The sequence below is a fragment of the Leucopleurus acutus genome, assembly GCF_964270905.1.
Source record: "Leucopleurus acutus genome assembly, chromosome: 5".
In the NCBI taxonomy this organism is placed as follows: Eukaryota; Metazoa; Chordata; class Mammalia; order Artiodactyla; family Delphinidae; genus Leucopleurus; species Leucopleurus acutus.
Window position 1 is genome coordinate 9054363 of NC_139147.1, and position 17958 is coordinate 9072320.

The 17958-nt window shown below is 49.3% G+C and overlaps 1 protein-coding gene across 4 annotated transcripts in view; it reads right to left on the reverse strand.

Moving 5' to 3' along the window:
* DOP1B (DOP1 leucine zipper like protein B) overlaps positions 1 to 17958 on the reverse strand; it is a gene marked incomplete at its 5' end in the record, with an annotated part of 102923 nt that overhangs the window by 69106 nt on the left and 15859 nt on the right. For all 4 annotated transcript variants that reach the window (XM_082838990.1, XM_082838987.1, XM_082838989.1 and 1 more), the window contains 3 exons: positions 151 to 340; positions 6027 to 6197; positions 6574 to 6755. In XM_082838990.1, the coding sequence (XP_082695116.1) occupies positions 151 to 340; positions 6027 to 6197; positions 6574 to 6755 (543 nt within the window). The remainder of the gene's footprint in view (positions 1 to 150; positions 341 to 6026; positions 6198 to 6573; positions 6756 to 17958) is intronic.

Sequence of the window (17958 nt, forward strand, 5' to 3'; positions counted from 1 at the left end):
CAGGGATGCTGCCTCCTCGCCTGCCCAACCTCAAAGCGCCTCTGCTTCCCGCTGCCCCTCCCCTCCCCTCCCCCCTCCCCCGCCCCGTGACCCTGGTGACACCTGTGCTGGGGAGCCAGCCCGGCACGCCACGCCACCGGGAGCACCCACCGTGAGCTGGTAGTCAGTCCCCAGCATGTACTTCTGCTCCGTGCCGGGCGAGCCCCGGCTGATGTGGCCCACCACAAAGAGCGAGGCGGGCAGGCGGATGGACGGGTTCGCCAGGACGCTCCCCCAGAGGGCAGCATAGAAGACCTCCCTGCCCACCACCAGGGACAGCCTCAGGAGCAGCGCGTCTGTCCTGTGGGCGGGAGATCATAGAATTAGGGCGCATCCCGCGGGCTCTCACGGGCGCGGCTCTCTCTCCCTGGCCGGGAAGCACCATCTTCCTCCTCATTTTGAGATGCTGCCATCTCTTGCCCTTCTGTGTTTGTCCACCTGCTGGCTGTCACTGAAACTGAATTTGCTAAAACAAACATGTCACCGAGGGGTGCGGCTTCTTGGCCAGGAGGCAGCATCTGACCGGTTGTGTCACCCCGTGGCAGAGATCCGTCTCCGCCTCCGGCCTTGCTGCGGATGCCGTGGAGCTTACATGGTGCTTACAGGTTCCACTGCCCAAAGTGGATGAGCAGATCAGCCACTCTGTAAAAGTAGGAGGCGTCATTTAAAAAAAAACAAAGGCTGGCCTTCCCTGGTGGCGCAGTGGTTGAGAGTCTGCCTGCCGATGCAGGGCACGCGGGTTCGTGCCCCGGTCCGGGAAGATCCCACATGCCGCGGAGCGGCTGGGCCCGTGAGCCATGGCCGCTGAGCCTGCGCATCCGGAGCCTGTGCTCCGCAACGGGAGAGGCCACAACAGTGAGAGGCCCGCGTAACGCAAAACAAACAAACAAAAAACAAACAAAAAAAAAGGCTTATGTGACTGATTGAAGACCTAAGTAATGATAAAGACACCCCCGACCTGAGCACAGCCAAAAATGTGCCCAGTGACACCGGATTTTAGAAACACTGGGGACAACATTCCCCTGGGCCTCCTGCTTCACGGCACATTCCAGAAGGTCTGGAGCCGACTTCCCATCACTCTGCCCACAGCACCTCCATACACCGGCTCCCACTCCAGGAAGCCCTCCTGCGGACGACCAACATTTATTCGCCTCTTTATCTTTATCCAGGTCTCCCGTGACACAACGTCAGCGATTTCACGGCCGTCCTCACAGAAGCAGCAGCATCAGTGGGTGCGGGCTTGTTTTTCCACTGACACTGACCGAGGCCTGGCCCTTCTCCGCTCGGGGTGCACCTGCAGCTGACGGGGCACCTTCCCGCCGACTGCGAACACAAAGCTTGCAGGCCGGGTGATAGCATCTATCGATACGACAGCGGCGGCAAACTCCCACAAAGGGATTTCACTTGCACAGAAGTGAAACCTCTGTGCATTTCAGCTCTCAGCTATGGCAGGGAAAAGGGATGCAAATGTTGTGAAAATACCTGAGAGTCTTTGAGCAAAAACTCAGCACAGGAGAACAGCTGATGCTGAGGCCACACAGCCACCGTCACCACTAAGTCTGCTCTGCTGGCTGACACCCCCCAATGCCCAGATGAGCGTCTGACACACACCTGAAAAAACTGTCTGATGAATGCCACTCTTTCCCTTTTACTATACGCCAAACTGTTTTCAGCTTACTTTTTAATAACCACTTCCGTGTATATTAAAACATTTCATACAAAAAATGCCTACTACCTTTTGATATAAAAAATAAATTTTGTTCTCCCTAAACCTAGCCTCCTTAAGCCTTCTTTTTGACTCATAAAATATTTGTAGCAAAAGATACAGAGAAAAAAACAAAATGAAGAAGCACAAGTAACACCCAAATGTTTAGAAGAAGGACACAGAATGGTTTAGTGGCTAAAGATACTGATGGGTCTTCTATCAAGGCTGAGCAAACAAATAGAGCTTACCTTTGCCCAGGTCTGAAAACAACCAAATAAAGGCCCTAATTTGGGGCAGAAGCGCCATTCAGCAGCTGCGGTTACAGTAAGTCGGGCAGATGGGTCACTGTGTCCTCTGGACAGACAGCATGGTCCTGAGCTAGGGAGAGATTCCCACAGCAACAGAGTAATTTAGGAAGCCCCCGGAGTGCTCCTCTCCCCAGGATCCCAGAAGACCACCGCTTAGCTAAAACCCAACGCAAACACGACAATGCACGCACTGCTATCACATCCCCTTTGACTAGGACAGCATATCCCCAAAGTACGTTCCACGGAACACTGGCCACTTGGGCTGTTCCACAGTAGAGAGGTTCCACTGTCCGGGAGCCTGGGGAACGCCACTTATGCTATCCTTTCTTCAATATTTACAGAACACTGGCTAGGTTTCTTTATTAAAGAAACACAGCTTTATATATAAATATAAAGATTCCCATTTTATTCTAAAAATTAATGGATATTAAAAATTGAAATGATGCTACAGGTCCGAAAATGGCAATGCTGACAGGACTTTGCTATGGAGAGCAAAGTAAAGAGCAAGGTAACTGGGGTTAAAAACTAAGTAACTTTCTACTAAATAAGAATTACTCATAGCACCTCAGTTGTGAAGTTCCAAAGTAAGTGTGCAGTTTAGTGTCCAGAATGGTAATCTTTTCTATTTAAAACCAACAATCAACAAAACAAAACACACACACCAAGCCCCAATCCCTACTCCTCCCATCCTTCCTCAGCCACCCTGGCTGCTGCTTTCGTGCCCCCTGCAAACACGAGCCCATTCTAACGACACCGACACGCTCTCCTCTACTCAACTGATAGCAGGTGAGGGACACAGGCCGTGCGCCATGAGCCCCAGGCGCTGCACGACTCTGGCCTTGCAGTCACTTGCCGAATGGACCCTCGTGGAAAGCCGAGCTGTCCCAAGACCGAACAGCGCGGGGTGTGACCATCTGAACAAGCAGGGCAGTGACAACAGCGCTCTGCACCACCATAGTCGGATATATGTCAAAGAAGGGGGGGAAAGCTCTAGACCCAGCAGAGCTCATCATCATGGTGCCTGGAGTCAGCCAAAAGAAAGGTCAATAAATATTTTTCAACTACTATCTAAATCGGGCTTTCTCAACCTCTACGCTGTGGCCCCCTGGGGCTAGACGCTCCTGTGCTGTGGAGGCAATCGTGTGCACTGTGGGAAGTTCAGCTGCACCCCCTGCCTCCACCCGCTAGATGCCGGTAGCACCCTCCCCGCCCCAGGTGTAACAACCAGAAGTGTCCCCAGATATTGCCAAGTGTCCCCTGGGGGACAGAAACCACCCCGGGGCTGAGAGCCACTGATTTAAAGGCACATCTCTGGGGAGCCGGGTTTTGCTGGCTTTCCAACCATTGGAAACCTCCACCTCTCCTCCGTCTTCTCAGAACAGGAGTGGAGTATTCTCCCGCCCCCAATACCACTAATCCTGTTTTCTCCGTACAGCAAAACACAGCAAACTGTGTGGCTACTTCTTGGGCACTTTAAAAAAGGAATTCTGGCCAGGAGTGATCTGCAGACATCAAAGGGTTATTAGAAAGCCAGGGGGAATAACGAGTCCTAACACTGGCCAAAATTTCCATTCCCTTATGGTTCACTGACAAGAACAGACCAGGAACTGTCTCCGCCTCCACAAGACCCCTGAGTCACCCGTCCTCACCAGCCCCAAACTCACTCACTCACCCCTTAGCCTTTTCCATCACCTTGGACATCGCGACCCCCCACACCCAGACCCCCCCCTTCCTGTCTCTGCAGAGTATTTGCTGGGGTCGAGGGTGTCTGACTCAATTCCTATGCACGTTGGGGAAGAGTCGTTGCTGAACTCTCTCAAACTGACACGGATACGTGCGGTCACCCGACTGCCGTGCTCTGAGACCACACAACCCTAGACCAGCCTCCACCTCGGAAGGCCAGTCACTCCTACCTCTGAGGGCTGCAGTCGCCGGGCTTGGCTTTCTGTCACACCTGCCTCTACTCAGTCGTTCACGCAGCTTCACTCAGCTCTTGGTTCAACGTCAAGAGATCACAATGTTGGGAGAAAACACCCGTGTTAAGCAACTTTAGCGACTGTTCAAATGAACATTTGTTTATCAACTAGGAGAACACATGACAACACCCCAACTACTGACATGCTCCTGGTGTGATTCACTCTTACAGATTAAAAAAACTGCAATATGCTTTGGGAGCTGAAGTGTTCATCTTCAGATGATGGGAAAAAAGCATTTATATACACACATCTGTTAGGAAAACGTGAATGGATCAGAACTCTAGAAAGAGCCTGAGACTAAGAGTCAAGAAACAGAGTCTGGTAAAGGTCCTCTTGTTGACCCCATATGACCCTGACTGTTCCCTTACGCACACACCTACCCAGCCCCTCAGGGCATGGTGCGAGGTTTAAAACAGCAATGAGACAGGCCCTGCCTCCTAGGGAAGTGGATGCTAGTGACTCAGTGCACCGCCGAGGTGGATTCCCCAAGGTTTAAAACAGCAATGAGACAGGCCCTGCCTCCTAGGGAAGTGGATGCTAGTGACTCAGTGCACCGCCGACGTGGATTCCCCAAGGTTTAAAACAGCAGTGAGACAGGCCCTGCCTCCTAGGGAAGTGGATGCTAGTGACTCAGTGCACCGCCGAGGTGGATTCCCCACTGGGAAGTGGATGGCCACCACCTGCTCTGTGTGAAAGCTCCCAACGGTCAAATGCACATCCAATCCCAGCACAGATGCCTGTGACTTTAATGCACCCTTGGTCACCAGCGACTGTCCCACAAACCATTCTGATTATTTGGATTGACTGTGAGATTCCACTCCACACCCCCTGCACCCTCCAGTCACTGCCGACACCAAATAGGCCAAGGTGGCATGGCCGGAGCCTCTGGCATGGGGAAAATTCGAGCAGTTTCTTGTGTAATCAAATGGAAACTCTTGCAAGCACACAGGTTTCTAAACCTCCCAGTCAGGCTGTACGTGGGCTCTGAAAATGGGTCCTATGAACAGAAGTTAATCACTGCAGCAATCACTCAGAATAGTTAATACGCTGGAAGTGAGTTCTCACATCATGATTCTCCAGAAAAACAGGACACTCTGTATACTCAATCTGAATGGATACAGCCTCTCTCCCCTCTCCTGTTCCTAAGCAATGACCAAAACAAACAAACACCACTGCACGAACTTTTATGCGCATGAGTTGGACAAATTTCTCCAAGGTGCTTCTGAAACTTGTCAAAAGCTATTCTGCTTAGCCTCACCCCTTTTTGAGCTTATCCATCAATGAAACGTGGCCTTGCTTTTTCATTTGGAAGCTGCCTCGTATAACAGGAGGGAGGAGGACTTCAGAATGTGACACATGGGGAGTAGAAGCCCATCTCTGCTGCCCACTGACTGCGACTCCAGGAAACTTTCTTACCTTCTGAGCCTCACCTGGAAGTGAGGTAATTCCCAGGCACACACGGTATTTCATCAGGCGGAGACCACCACAGAAGTGTAAACATCAACCCGCCCTGCTTCATGGGTCTCTGCGCTTCTGTCCCCGTTTCCTTTTTTTAAATTTTTATTTATTTATTTATTTTTGGCTGCGTTGGGTCTTCGTTGCTGCGTATAGGCTTTTCTCTAGTTGCAGCGAGCAGGGGCTACTCTTCATCGTGGTAAACGGGCTTCTCACTGCGGTGGCTTCTCTTGTTGCAGAGCACGGCTCTAGGCGCGCGGGCTTCAGTAGTTGTGGCACGTGGGCTCAGTAGTTGTGGCTCGCGGGCTCTAGAGCGCAGGCTCAGTAGCTGTGGCGCGCGGGCTTAGCTGCTCCGCGGCATGTGGGATCTTCCCAGACCAGGGTTTGAACCCATGTCCCCTGCATTGGCAGGCGGATTCTTAACCACTGCATCACCAGGGAAGTCCCACTGTCCCTGTTTCTTATACAGCAGTGAAATAAAATACAAACCGCATGGGCGGCCCACCTGGATGGGCACAGCCGTCAGCTCTGGATGAGACCCACCTGTCGTAGATCTCCGAGCCCTCTTCCAGGCCGGGCAGCAGGCCGATGATGAAGGCCTGGAGGCTTGGCAGGAGCAGCTTCTGCAGCGGGAGAAAGTACTTCTCGTACAGGCCAAGCAGCACGGGCCTCACCGACATGGCTGCATGCGCCAGAAGAGGGAACAACCCACAGCTTCGGGACAGAAAAAGGGAGGGGAGGGAAAATGAGACACGTGCTCAGAAGCTCCAAGCGACTGGGCAGCCCAAGGGGGTTTTCAGAAGCAGCCAGCCATCCACACTGGTGGTGGAGGTGCTCGCTTGTCAGGAGACGGTCACCATGAACTGCTGGCCCAGAGCAGGCGGTAGGCAGTATGCACGTTACACTCCGACTTAGAGAAAAGTCAGGGAGGACATACTCCAGAAGGTGAGCCCTGGTGACCTCTGTGATGGCTTTGTGGTGAACTGACACACCCCTCTGTATTTTTTTGTTTATCGTTTTCTCATCTTGTGAACTGAAATATGGATTACTTGGGTAATAAAAAAGTAAAACGGTGGGGATGCTATCGTACCTGTATAGGAACAAATCCTTGGCCAGCCATTTGGTCCCCACAATTTTAAAGATAATTTCATAGGTTTCTAGGGCTTTTAAGTGCACACCGCTGGGCAAAGCAGGATGCAGGCACTGAGCTAATCTCTTGCTGATGATGAGCCGTCTTGGCAGCAAGGAATACCTCAGGTTACTCTGGAGAGCCTGGAAAACAAGAGGAAAAGCACATAAGGACGAAAGCAGTGACACTGACTGTGGAGAGGACATCTGCCGAGGCCAGGAAGACACCCGCAGGCCCCGGTGTGGCTGTAAGAGGTGGGACGTGACAGGACAGGAGAACAGAGGGACTGCGCGGGAGGGCTTGGGGAGGGAGGCCACGAGCCAGCATCAGGGACACGGGGCCGGGAAGCCCCCAGCAGTGAAGGGAAACCCTGCATCCCTTCAAAGGGACGCTGTCCCTGTCAGGCCAGTTTCTGATGGAACCGTGTGCTTCTGTCTGGGGAAGCCTCTAGTCTACACACGAGACTAAGCAGAACACAGACCTCCCGTCCCCAAGAAAACCCCTCGTTTGTGTGCCACGGAAGCCCTGGATTTCCCCATCATTATCCCAGCCTGGCTGCACAGCCAGGTGGCCCTGAGTGTCTGGGACACACCTATAGGCCATGACTCCTGCGTCCTCACCATTCAGTTCCCCAGGAGGGAGTCAGATCCCTGTTGACATGGAATGACAGTCCCCGAGCTGGGCCTCCTCCAGCAGGACACAGGCCTGGCCTGCGCTAAAGTATCCCTGGGCATTGGCCGCGTCTGAGAAACACGGTCGGCGGATTTCTTGCTAACAGGGCACCTCCCTGTCGGGAGTAGGTCAACACCGTTCTTCATGGCATCGAGCGACCACACGCAGAGCACTGGGTGGGTCCTCACGACTCAATCTTCTATACCAAGTGTCTGTCATTGCAGTGAAACAATCCATACAAATATTTACTGAAAGCCGACAGGGTAAAGTCCACGCTTCTTAAAAAGCTGTTCAAAGGCCTCCACGGTGCGACTCCTGCCCGATTCACCTGCTCCATGTATTAATGCTTCAGCTTCAAGCTTCCTAAGAGCACAGGTCCACCTGTGGCTCCTGCCCGCCTCGTGCAGGCTCTGCCTGAACATTTTCCTCATGGGAGACTCAGCTGTGCACCCAACTCGCCGAGGCAGAATGGTCCCCAACTCTAGGCGGGGAACACGTTTATTTGTGCTCCACCCGGTTCCAAGTGCCCATGTCACCGACTCGCGTGCTGTGACCATGAGCTTCAGGGCTGAGCTCAGTGGTGAGCTACTTGGGTCCGCACCCAAGATCTTCCTCGTCTGCTGTTCTCGGCCCTCTGAACCTGCCTCCTACAAGGCAGGCATCCCACAAGACCGTCACAGGACGTGTGTCAGAACCGCTGCCCCCGGACCATGTGGTCTTAGGGCCATGACAGCTTTCTTCCTAGGAGCGAAGAAAATGATCCCCCTCTAAAACATACACCGCTCTCTGTAACTTCTCAGGGACCCAGGCTAGGAGGGGTTTCAGCTCATGGAGGGGTCTCCGTGATCTTAGAGGCCGGGAAAGAAAACCCACTGGGCTTTGAGTTGACTTCTAAAGCCGGTGCCAGAAGGGACACATTATTCCATTCATCTCCCTGGCCAGAGTAAGTCACGGTGCCACGCCTATGTTTAAAGGGGCAGAGAAATGGGATCCTGCATAATGAGGTTATGGAGGAGATAAAAGGACAAGAAGCAAAATAATATTTTCCATCAGAAGCATGTGGTCTAATTGAACTCTCAAATTCAATAAAACTACAACTAAAAAACCAGCTATACCTAGAGGTCGTCAAGAAATACTTTATACTATTATTTGTAAGAGTCTGATAGCTTAAAACAAAGGGCAAGCCAACAAAATAATTTTTTTAATGTGCTCGTGTCAAAAAGAAAAATTGAGGAGGTGACCTGGAAACACATGTGGGTAAGAACTGAGGTGCCGAGGAAGAGAGGAAACGACTGTGGGAAATGCACAGGAAAGAGTGCGTTTTATTATGGACATTTTCAAACATACAGAAAAGCAGGTAGAACAGCAAAGTACTCATCACCCAGTTTCAACAAGTATCAGCTGGCCAGTCCTGACGACACAGCTTTTAGGAAACCATGTCTGTGGCTCACTGGCTTAGCGATACTGCAGCTGTGGGCTTTCTCCATGACCTCAGAGGAGAACTAAGCTCTGTCCTCACCTGTTATGTTTGTCAGGCAGAGCTCTTGCTTTTTGTTGTTTTTTTTGTGCGGTACGCGGGCCTCTCACTGTTGTGGCCTCTCCCGTTGCAGAGCACAGGCTCCGGACGCGCAGGCTCAGTGACCATGGCTCACGGGCCCAGCCGCTCCGCTGCATGTGGGATCTTCCTGCACCGGGGCACGAACCCGTGTCCCCTGCATCGGCAGGCGGACTCTCAACCACTGCGCCACCAGGGAAGCCCCGAGCTCTTGCTTTTTAAGTCACCGTCTCACTTTTGCTCAGCATAGTCTAAGGACGTTTGCTAACTGAGGCGCAAAGGATGGGCTGCAGCTCCTAAGGTGGTCACGTGGGATCCAAAAGTGTTTGGCTCACTGGGGCTGTACAGCAGCAGGATCCCATTTCTCTGCCCTTTTGAATGTAGGCGTGGCACCGTGACTTACTCTGGCCAGTGAGTTGAGTGGAATGATGTGTCACTCCTGGTACAGGCTTCAGAAGCCAACTCAAAGGCCAGTGGGTTTTCTTTCCTGGCCTCTAAGATCACGGAGACACAGGTTGAACTGGAGCCCCTCCCAGCTTGGGTCCCTGAGAAATTAAGAGAGCAGAAACCACCCGCTGACCCACTGAGGCAGAATTCAACAATACTGTAAAAATCACTGAGCTTGGGGACTGTTTGTTACCATGGCATAACCTTTCCTATTCTGATGAATACACTTCTTCCCATATAAATGGAATTACAAGGAACCACAACCATTCATTACAAATGAACAAGGCGGGTTGCTATTTCTTTCTCATTTAAATGTTACCCCATTTAATTTAATTAGAATAAGAAACATAACCAAAATCTGAGGGCATGACCAGGACATGTGGAATGGATTGTTCATTGTATGCTGTCCATGTTAATCCAAGCAACACAGCATATCTGAGTCCGGGAGTCAGTGCCTCTTGAGGGAAAGGTACACTGAAGATGAAGGAAGCTGTTGTGGGACTCGAGGGACATTGTTCCAGCTAATGATTAAGAACTCTCCAGACAATAGGGGCTTCTTAGACAATGGGTGAATTTCCAGGATGTCCGGCCCCCTTCCGAGAAGGAGGGAGATAACAAAATGTAAAAAAGGTGTCTGTCAAAGACCAATCAGGCAGCTGGGGAGAAGGAGGGAGATAACAAAATGTAAAAAAGGTGTCTGTCAAAGACCAATCAGGCAGCTGGGGACAAGTTCCCTCTCTGGTCCGAGCCTAAGCCGGGACCAATCAGCAGGAGAACACAACCAAATCTATAATTTACATACGGGGAAGTGGGAACCTATAAAACTGACATATTCACGCCCAAAAGGGTTCCTTCTTCCACCTCCCACGTGAGGACTAAGGAACCCCGGTGCACCGGCCTTCAATAAACCTCTTGCGTTTTGCATTGGCTTCCGACTCTTGTTTCCTGGGCGAGTCAAAACTCCTAGGAGACCGCGCAGGTCTAACACTGTCTGATTTGAAAATGCAGAGAAGAACAAAGGATATAACCAGATAATACTTAGAAAAATGAGAAGATGCTCATCCTTCCTGCTTTAAAAGATGCAAATTAAAACTACTACGAGGGACTTCCCTGGTGGCGCAGTAGTTAAGAATCCACCTGCCAATGCAGGGGACACGGGTTCGAGCCCTGGTCTAGGAAGATTCCACATGCTGCGGAGCAACTAAGCCCGTGTGCCATAACTACTGAGCCCGCGTGCCACAACTACTGAAGCCCGTGCGACTAGAGCCCGTGCTCTGCAACAAGAGAAGCCACCGCAGTGAGAAGCCCGCGCACCGCAATGAAGAGTAGCCCCCGCTCACCACAACTAGAGAAAGCCCGCACACAGCAAGGAAGACCCGATGCAGCCAAAAATAAACAAAATTAAAATTTTAAAACAAAACAAAAAAACTACTATGAAATGCCATACTTTTCACCCATCAGATCGGTAAGTGAGATCAAAGCACACAGGTTCAGGAGTAGAGCAGAGACACCCAGAGATCATGAACTGGTTTCATCCAACCTACAGTCAGGATTTGGCCGGACAGGATTTGCAAGGCTGCTCCTTGGAGCAGCTATGACACTGATTCCCCTCTGTACCATTGTCATCACGAATAATGGGGCTAAAATGGTGCCTGGGTCATAGTGATTTTGTTAACACACTTCCCACAGAGCCTGGCACTTAATATGTGCTTCAACACGCAGGTTAAACAAGCAAACAAGACTGCGGCTATTATAATGCCTGGTTTAAGCTCGTGAGCTTGGGGGTCAGAGCCTGGAATTCCAGTTCCATCATCTGTTGGGTAAATCCCTTAACCTTTCTGGGCTCCGGTTTCACAGGGATAATGGTGCCTAACGAAGTTTCAAGCATCATGACATACCACACTTAAGGAAATTAGCTCAGGGCCTGCCACAAAGCAAGCAATCAACAAGCATCTCCTCTTATTATAATGACAAGCTGACTGTTAAGTACCAGATTTAAAGATGGAGACAAAATGCATTGCATTTTAAAAGAACTGACAGAAATCCAATCATTTACCAATAATATCCTTTATTGTCACAAAAGCGGACAAGGACACTAGTTAGATGTGTTAACAAGGAAGTTTGAGGAATGCATTGTATCAGAAAAGAAAAACTCAAACTGTTGTATATTTGGAGATGAAATCAACTGCGGACCCAACAGATGATCAGACTTCCAAGAGACACTGAAGACAAGGAGAAAAATCTGCATATAATAAGAGGTGGAGTTGGAGAACCTGAAATTTCTTTTTAAGGCAACAAAGGAAAAGGTAAACAGTCATTAATATTTAAGATTAAAAAGGAAAGAAAATATTATTTTAAAAGGATATTTAATGAAAAAACTCTAAAGAAATGTTTTGCGAGTGGTAAGACCGGAGGGACTTCCCTGGGGCGGTCCACTGGTTAAAACTTCGCCTTCCAGTGCAGGGGGTGTGGGTTCCATCCCTGGTTGGGGAGCTAAGATCCCACATGCCTCGTAGCCAAAAAACCAAAAAAAAAAAAAAAGAACCACACCACCAAAACACAGAACAGAAGGAATGCTTTAACAAATTCAATACTTTACAAATGGTCCACATTAAAAAAAATCTTAAAAAAAAAAAAAAATGTGGTAAGACTGGAGATCAGAATTGCCGGGTGAAAAGGTTTTCCATGTAGTAGACTGGAAGCACTTTTGGAAACAAAGTCTTCCCCTAGACAGGGTGCCACCTCCCCCAGTGTGACTTAATTTACACAGGAAGTGGGTGTGGGTCCCACTCAAAGACACCTTCTACCTGAGTAGTACTAAGTAGCATCTCAAATTCTACCTACGTGAGACTTTTCCTCTGTCTCACTGAGGACTAAAGCACGGCCATGGGGGAAACAGCTCCATGTTTTTAGGGCAAACTTAAAAGAGAATGAGGTCGTTAGATATGATTCATTCCCCATCTGGCTGCTACATAGTCAAAGCTCCGTGTGCTGGTTCAGCCCGGTGGCTTTCTTCAGGCAGACACCCTCGATTCAGAAGCTCTTCTACCTGTGGGCTGTCAACGCTAGCGCCCAAGCCATCAGGCCTGGGCACGAGTGAAGTGCCCAGCGCCGCCAGCCCACCTTAGGCTCCCAAAGACACTCCTCAATAGGAACCTGGAGGGGTTCTGCTGCATCCTCTCTGGGAGGTGGGATCAAGCCTGATGCCCTCAGCCGCCACTGCTTTTGAAAAAGAAGACACTCTACTCAGAGCAGCCCTGTCCTAGGACGTTTCAAAACTGAGTGCAGTGCACTGCTGGTGGGAATGTCAAATGGTGCAACCGCAGTGCTCCTCAAAATGTTAAACATTTGCTTTGTTTACCAAATTACCATTTGATCCAGAAATCCCACTTCTGGGCACACACCCAAAAGAACTGAAAGCAGGGGCTCAAACAGATATTTGCACACCCATGTTCACTGCAGCATTATTCACAATAGGCAAATAGTGGAAACCACCCAAGTGCCCATCATGGATGAATGGATAAACAAAATGTGGTCTATATGCACAAAGGAATATTATTCAGCCTTAAAAAGGAAGGAAATTCTGACACGTGCTACAACCTGGATGAACCTTTAAAGCACTGTGCTAAGTGAAATAAGCCAGACACAAAAAGACACATATTGTATGATTCCACTTACACGAGGTCCCTAGAGTAGTCAATCCATAGAGACGGAAAGCAGTGTGACCGGGGGCTGGGGGAGGAGGAAATGGGGAGTGAGTTTCCAGCTCGGGAAGATGCAAAAGTTCTGGAGATGAATGGTGGTGATGGCTGCACAGCAATGAAACACGCTGCACGCCACTGAACCGTACACTCAAAAATAGTTAAAACAGTTGAACATATGTTGCATATATTTTACCACCAAAAAAGAATAAAAAAACGAACGCTGTGTTCCCCCAACTGCTCTTGCCGGACTGGCTTTGAGCTGCAAGGAACATGAATTCCCGAGTGACGTCCACACCTTGGACTAAACTGAAAACTGTTTCCCGACCAGAGAACAAAGGGCCTCCTTTTAACAATCCTGAAGGGACACAGGGACTGGGTCCAGCCTGTCCTGAGTGAGAGTTTTTAACCCTTAATTGGCAAAATAGCCCCCTTGAACTGAGTCGCACCCTTTAGGGGTTGAAAATGCCTGATTCCCTCCTCATGCCCCTCCCAGCTGTTCAAGACCTGCCATGACTGGACCCGGGTCAGGTCAGGGAAGGCCACCCTGACTCTGCCTTCCTGTCTCCAGCCTCCATCTGGGCATTTCGCTTTGGCAAGAGCCTTCTCCAGCGAGAAAAGCTCAGGGAATATTTCCAGGTTGTGTTTTTCAGGAAAACAGAAACCCAAAGTGACTGGCCAGTAAGCTTAATATTATGTATATATACACACATATATACATATACATACCTATATATATATTTTGTTTGTTTGTTTTAACTCTGAATGAAAAGGATGTATACTTAAAAAAAGAGAGAGAGAAAAAGGTTCTTCTACAACTGTAGAATAGATATCTCAGGGAAACAGATGAATTGGCAAGGAAGCCATGCTTTCAAAATTACTTTTTTATGTGCTAACCAGAAAGGAAAAATATGATTAGACAGGAAATTAAACTTCCTTATTTATTTCACCCAGGCACTATACTATTTTAAAAGTATTCCTTAAGATATAATTACAATATTTTTAACCTCATTGTATTCATAGGCTTAGCAGACTGACCTTAGGACAAAGTAATAAAATACAAAATGTAAGCTTAAAAAAAAAAGTTTGAACCACATCTGAGCTCCGCGAATAGAGACCAGGAAGTGTCTCACTTCACTCCACCCAAGGCAATGTCTACGTTTCACTTTGTTTTACTCTGACATTATACAGTCTGACAGTCTGATATTCTCCAGGACTCGGCATGATTTAGAACGGTTCTATGTAAAAAACATGATTAAAAATTCAAAAAGGGTAGCCCGAGGACTCAAAAAGTAACTTAATACACTTAAAAATGGTTAAGATGATAAATTTTATGTTATATGTATTTTATCACAATTTTAAAAACTTTAGGGTAATTTAACAATATGGGTGAGGGGAGTTAAATTATATTTTAAAATGCTCTAGCCTTTAAAATGAATTTTTAAATGTTTCCTTTAAAAGTGCCCAGAAGAGAACATATACACACTACTATATATAAAACAGATAACTAATAAAGACCTACTTATAGCACAGGGAACTCTACTCAGTACTCTGTAATGACCTATATGGGAATAGAATATAAAAAAGAGTGGATATATGTATAACTGATTCACTTTGCTGTACAGCAGAAACGAACACAACATTGTAAATCAACTATAATCCAATAAAAATTAAATAAATAGATAGATAGATAGATAAAAGTTCCCAGAAGAGACAGCCCAGACCTGCTCTCCCAGTGATAGCACTGACCTCAGAATGCCTGATGCGTGTCTATAAAGGATGTAAGGAAGCCAATTTAAAAGCATGGCTCTCATCAAGCAAATGGTAAAGTACTGGCATGTCTTCCTTCTGGAAGTCAGTCATCTTTATAAGGATGTTCATTTCATGCCACAAAAAGGAAGCTGAACAGTGAATAAGACTGGCCAGTTGGCACAAGCTTGAACACTCATTTAATACTTGCCAGAGGACCGCAACAGCAATTCTGCCCTTCCGACAGAATAAGAACAGAACAGACACTGAGCAATAACAAACTGGCCAGGACTTCCCATATTAAAGTAGGCCACACCGGGGAACATCGGGCCTTCCCGGAAATGGCAGTGACCGAGCCACCGCAGCAGCTTGGGGGGCGAGGGAGGGAAGGAGACAGGTGGGGAGACTGGCACCTCGTCAAGGCCCCTGAGAGCCGATTCGGGGAGCTGGGATCCACAGGTAGCCAGTGAGGCCAGCTTTGGTTTAACTGGGGGAATGACACCGGTACAACTCCTTTGTAAAGGAAGAGCTTCCTTCTCAAAGTGAGGCCAGCTTTGGTTTAACTGGGGGAATGACACCAGTACAACTCCTTTGTAAAGGAAGAGCTTCCTTCTCAAAAAGGTCACCGACCGGAGAATCACTGTGCTGCTTCCTTCTGTTCGACGCTTACAGCAAACCTGCAGGGCCGTGCACCCAATTAGTCAACTCTCATCCGCGTCCCACAGTCCCGGCTTGCACTGAAGCTGCCAGCAGGGCACTGGGGCCTCTGGCTCACTCAACTGCCTGCATCAGAGACCCATTAGAACACATTGTTTTCTTTTAATTTTCTAAAAATTATTTCTTTTGCATCAGTTTTACCTTATTGTTGTAGCTTATATTAACTTGCACTTTCTGAACAAATACCATGCGTAGGAGGACGACTGAAGGCTGAGCATCTACACGCCTGGAGACCTTACAAATCATGGTTGAGAGGTGAGGGCAGCAGCCCCCAGGCCAGGCCTCGGCCGAGGGGCACAGGGTGGCAGTAACTAACCATCTGCGGGAAGAACCACCTGATCGAGCCCTGGGCCTGGGCCTCAGCTCGGCAGTTTCAGAAACTCATTTTTATCAGTTTACCTGGCGGGCTCTGCTGCGGAGGGAATGCTTTGCTGGCCTAACTCCTGAGAAAGATCAGGAAGGCAACGGCAGGGGCAACAGGATGAAGAGCACAGGCTCCGGACTGGCGGACCTGGGTCAGAGCCGGGCTCGGGCCCTCACCAGCCGTCCAGCCTGTCACAAGCTCCTGCCCGCGCCAACGCCCCAGCTTCTCACGAAGAAAACTCGCCGCTACCTACTCACAGGCTGGTCCTGCAGGTCAGACTCTAAAGGGAGCAGAGGCATCCAGGGTATTCACTCCACTTCTACCCCACAGGGCATCAGGATCACACACACGTACCCACATGTACACACACATGCGCACGCACGTGAGACATAGCACCGGGGGCCATCCCAGGCTCCTGGCTAACACGACTCAGGAATCTAACGCTAGGTCAGAAAACCACGTCTTGAAACATCACAACAAACGCTTCGCTACCTCACAGAAGGCAGGCTACAACACACGTGCTCAAACATGGCTCTTCTCCCCCTTCTGAATTTATTACATTTAGATTGTAAAAGTCACTCGCTCTCACCATTGACACCTACGTTCCCTGTCTCCCACGTAGGAACTTCAGGGGCTACTGTGATGCTTCCCAGCGCTTTCTGTTTCCAGACTTTATTCTTTGCTGAATGCAGTGCCGGTCCTCGGCCCTCCCTCATGTCCACGTGCCACCCCCCAGCCCCATGGGCTTTGCAGGGGTGCTGGCTGGGCTGAAACACTGTACGCAGAAGAGTCTGAGCTTCATTCGGTGTCTTTATCAGTAAAAGGAGTCACAGGGCACTGATTTTGGAGGATTCTAGGTGTGAAAAATAACGGGAACGCTGCCTCTCCTCTCCAAACCCCAGCAGCTGTAAAACTGCCTGGGACACTCAGAACCGAGAGGCAGACGTGTGGCTGGCATAAAGCAGGTGCTGGAAGAACACGATCTCCTCAGAAATATGAGGAAGTTCTGTACTTTGGATGAAACCTGTGCAGATGGGGAGACAGGAAATCATCGGCAGCTACTCCAGAAAGGCCTGATTCCGGCGAGAACCACAGGAATGCCAACGGCAAGGGCACAGATCAGCACAGGACATGCTGCAGGTTTAAGGGCACACACACCCCTCTATTGTCAAGAAACAAGTGTGCCTGCATCAGCTCGCAGAGGAAACAGGCTCCCCCTGGGTTAAGGATGGTCCAAGGCTGCAGATCAGTTAGGAAGCTTTTGGATGTAAAGAACAGGATATCTGACTATACAAGTCTCAGTGAAGAAATCTGCCACCTCACAACCAGAAGTCCAAAGCAGTGGTTCTCAAATTGGGGTAATTTTTCCCCCAAGGGACATTGGACAACGTCTGGAGACATTTCTGGCTGTCACAGTAGGGGAGATGGGGTGCTCCTGGCATCTGGGGGACAGAGACCAAGACGCTGATAAGCACCCTACAATGCACAGGACAGCACCCTAGCCCCATCGGAGAAGGTCAACGGTGCCGAGGCTGAGAGACCCCGGTCTAGGGGAGCCTACTTCTGCGTTTGGTTCATGCAAGCGCTCAACGACATCCTAAAAGAACCCAAGCCTTTTCATGCTTATATGCTCCCAACGGTGAATTGACTTATCTTCAGTCTTTTCCTGCCATAACCTCAGATATCTGTCACATATCAGGCATTAAATTCTCACATGGCTACAGAGAGCAGTAAAAAAAAAAAAAGTTTGTTCCTTTTTTTGTCTCTCTGTATTAGAGGAAATCCTTTCCAGAAGCCAGCCGGCCACATCTCATGGCCAGACAAGGTCATGTGCCTGTGTCTATAGGAAAATAGAATGACTAGGATTAAGTCCTCAAACAATAATGTTCACCAGTGGGGCAGGAAGATGGGGGCTACCACCCTGTAGCACTTTACCACCTGACCCCTAAACATACCTGGGTTCTTTTGACAAGAAGGAAGAGGGGGGTGAGTGGGTGGCAACCAGCACGTCTGCCCCAAACTGAGAAGTGGTCAGTCTGACCATGAACCCTGGTGCTCTGCCCCCAAGCTCGGTGTTCCTTCCTTCACCCCACAACATCTGAATCAGCACACCTTCCAACAAATTTACTTCCAAGACATAT